This window comes from Penaeus monodon, chromosome 33, assembly GCF_015228065.2.
Source record: "Penaeus monodon isolate SGIC_2016 chromosome 33, NSTDA_Pmon_1, whole genome shotgun sequence".
NCBI classification, from domain to species: domain Eukaryota; kingdom Metazoa; phylum Arthropoda; class Malacostraca; order Decapoda; family Penaeidae; genus Penaeus; species Penaeus monodon.
In genome coordinates, this window is record NC_051418.1 from 9,549,441 (window position 1) to 9,550,301 (window position 861).

The 861-nt window shown below is 71.1% G+C and overlaps 1 protein-coding gene across 1 annotated transcript in view; it reads left to right on the forward strand.

The window, feature by feature from the left end:
• LOC119594236 (zygotic gap protein knirps-like) overlaps window positions 1-861 on the forward strand; it is a 4,657-nt gene that overhangs the window by 3,452 nt on the left and 344 nt on the right. The window contains exon 5 of the mRNA XM_037943306.1: window positions 5-824. Within this exon, the coding sequence (XP_037799234.1) occupies window positions 5-824 (820 nt within the window). The remainder of the gene's footprint in view (window positions 1-4; window positions 825-861) is intronic.

Here is an 861-nt window from a genome sequence, read left to right on the forward strand (position 1 = left end):
GCAGGTACGGCCGCCGCTCCAACTGGTTCAAGATCCACTGCCTCCTTCAGGAGCAGGTGTCGCTGGCCTCTCCGACGGAGCACACGTCCCCGGGCACCCTGGCCGTGCAGGAGGCCAAGCGGGCGCTGCAGGGCCTCGCCTCGCAGGGCCCTTCGCCCACGCAGGACTCGCCGCGGAAGGCCGGAGACGCCGAGGAGGAGCCGCGGGTCATCATCAAGGAGGAGGACCGCGACTCGCCCGCCCTCAGCAGCCCCGAGTCTCAGGCGTCGGACAATTCCCTGGAGTCGCCCCTGGACCCGCGGAGGCCCCCGCCGGCCTTCCAGCTGTACCCGAAGCTGGGGGCGCTGTCCCCCTTCTTCCTGCACGCGGGCACGGCGCTGGCCAGCCCCTCGTCCCCGTACTCTCGGCTGCCCCTCTACCCCTATCTGTACCCCGTGCTCAGCAGGCCGGCCGAAACCACGCCCGTATCCTCCCCGCCCGTGTCGTCTCCCTCGCCGTCCCTCTCCCACGCCCGCACGCACTCCCCGGGTAGCGCCCACGAGCCCACCAGCCCGCACTCGCCCCACCTCTCGCATTCCCCGGTCGCCGCCCACCTACGGGAGCTCGCCCACTCGCCCGCCGTCTCTACCAGTCACTTCAGCCTGACGATCACGCCCGCGCACGCCAGTACCCACGCCCTCAGCAGTCCCCATCTCCATGCACTCAAAAGTCCCCACGCCCATATCAGCAGCCCTTATATTCACAGAAGTCCCCCAGCCCATAGCCATCCCCCCGCCCACGCCAACTTCCCCCCCATCCGCGGCAGTCCCCAGCCGGCCCACGGGGTCGGGCAGCCCCCGTCGGCTCACCACGGCATCGCCG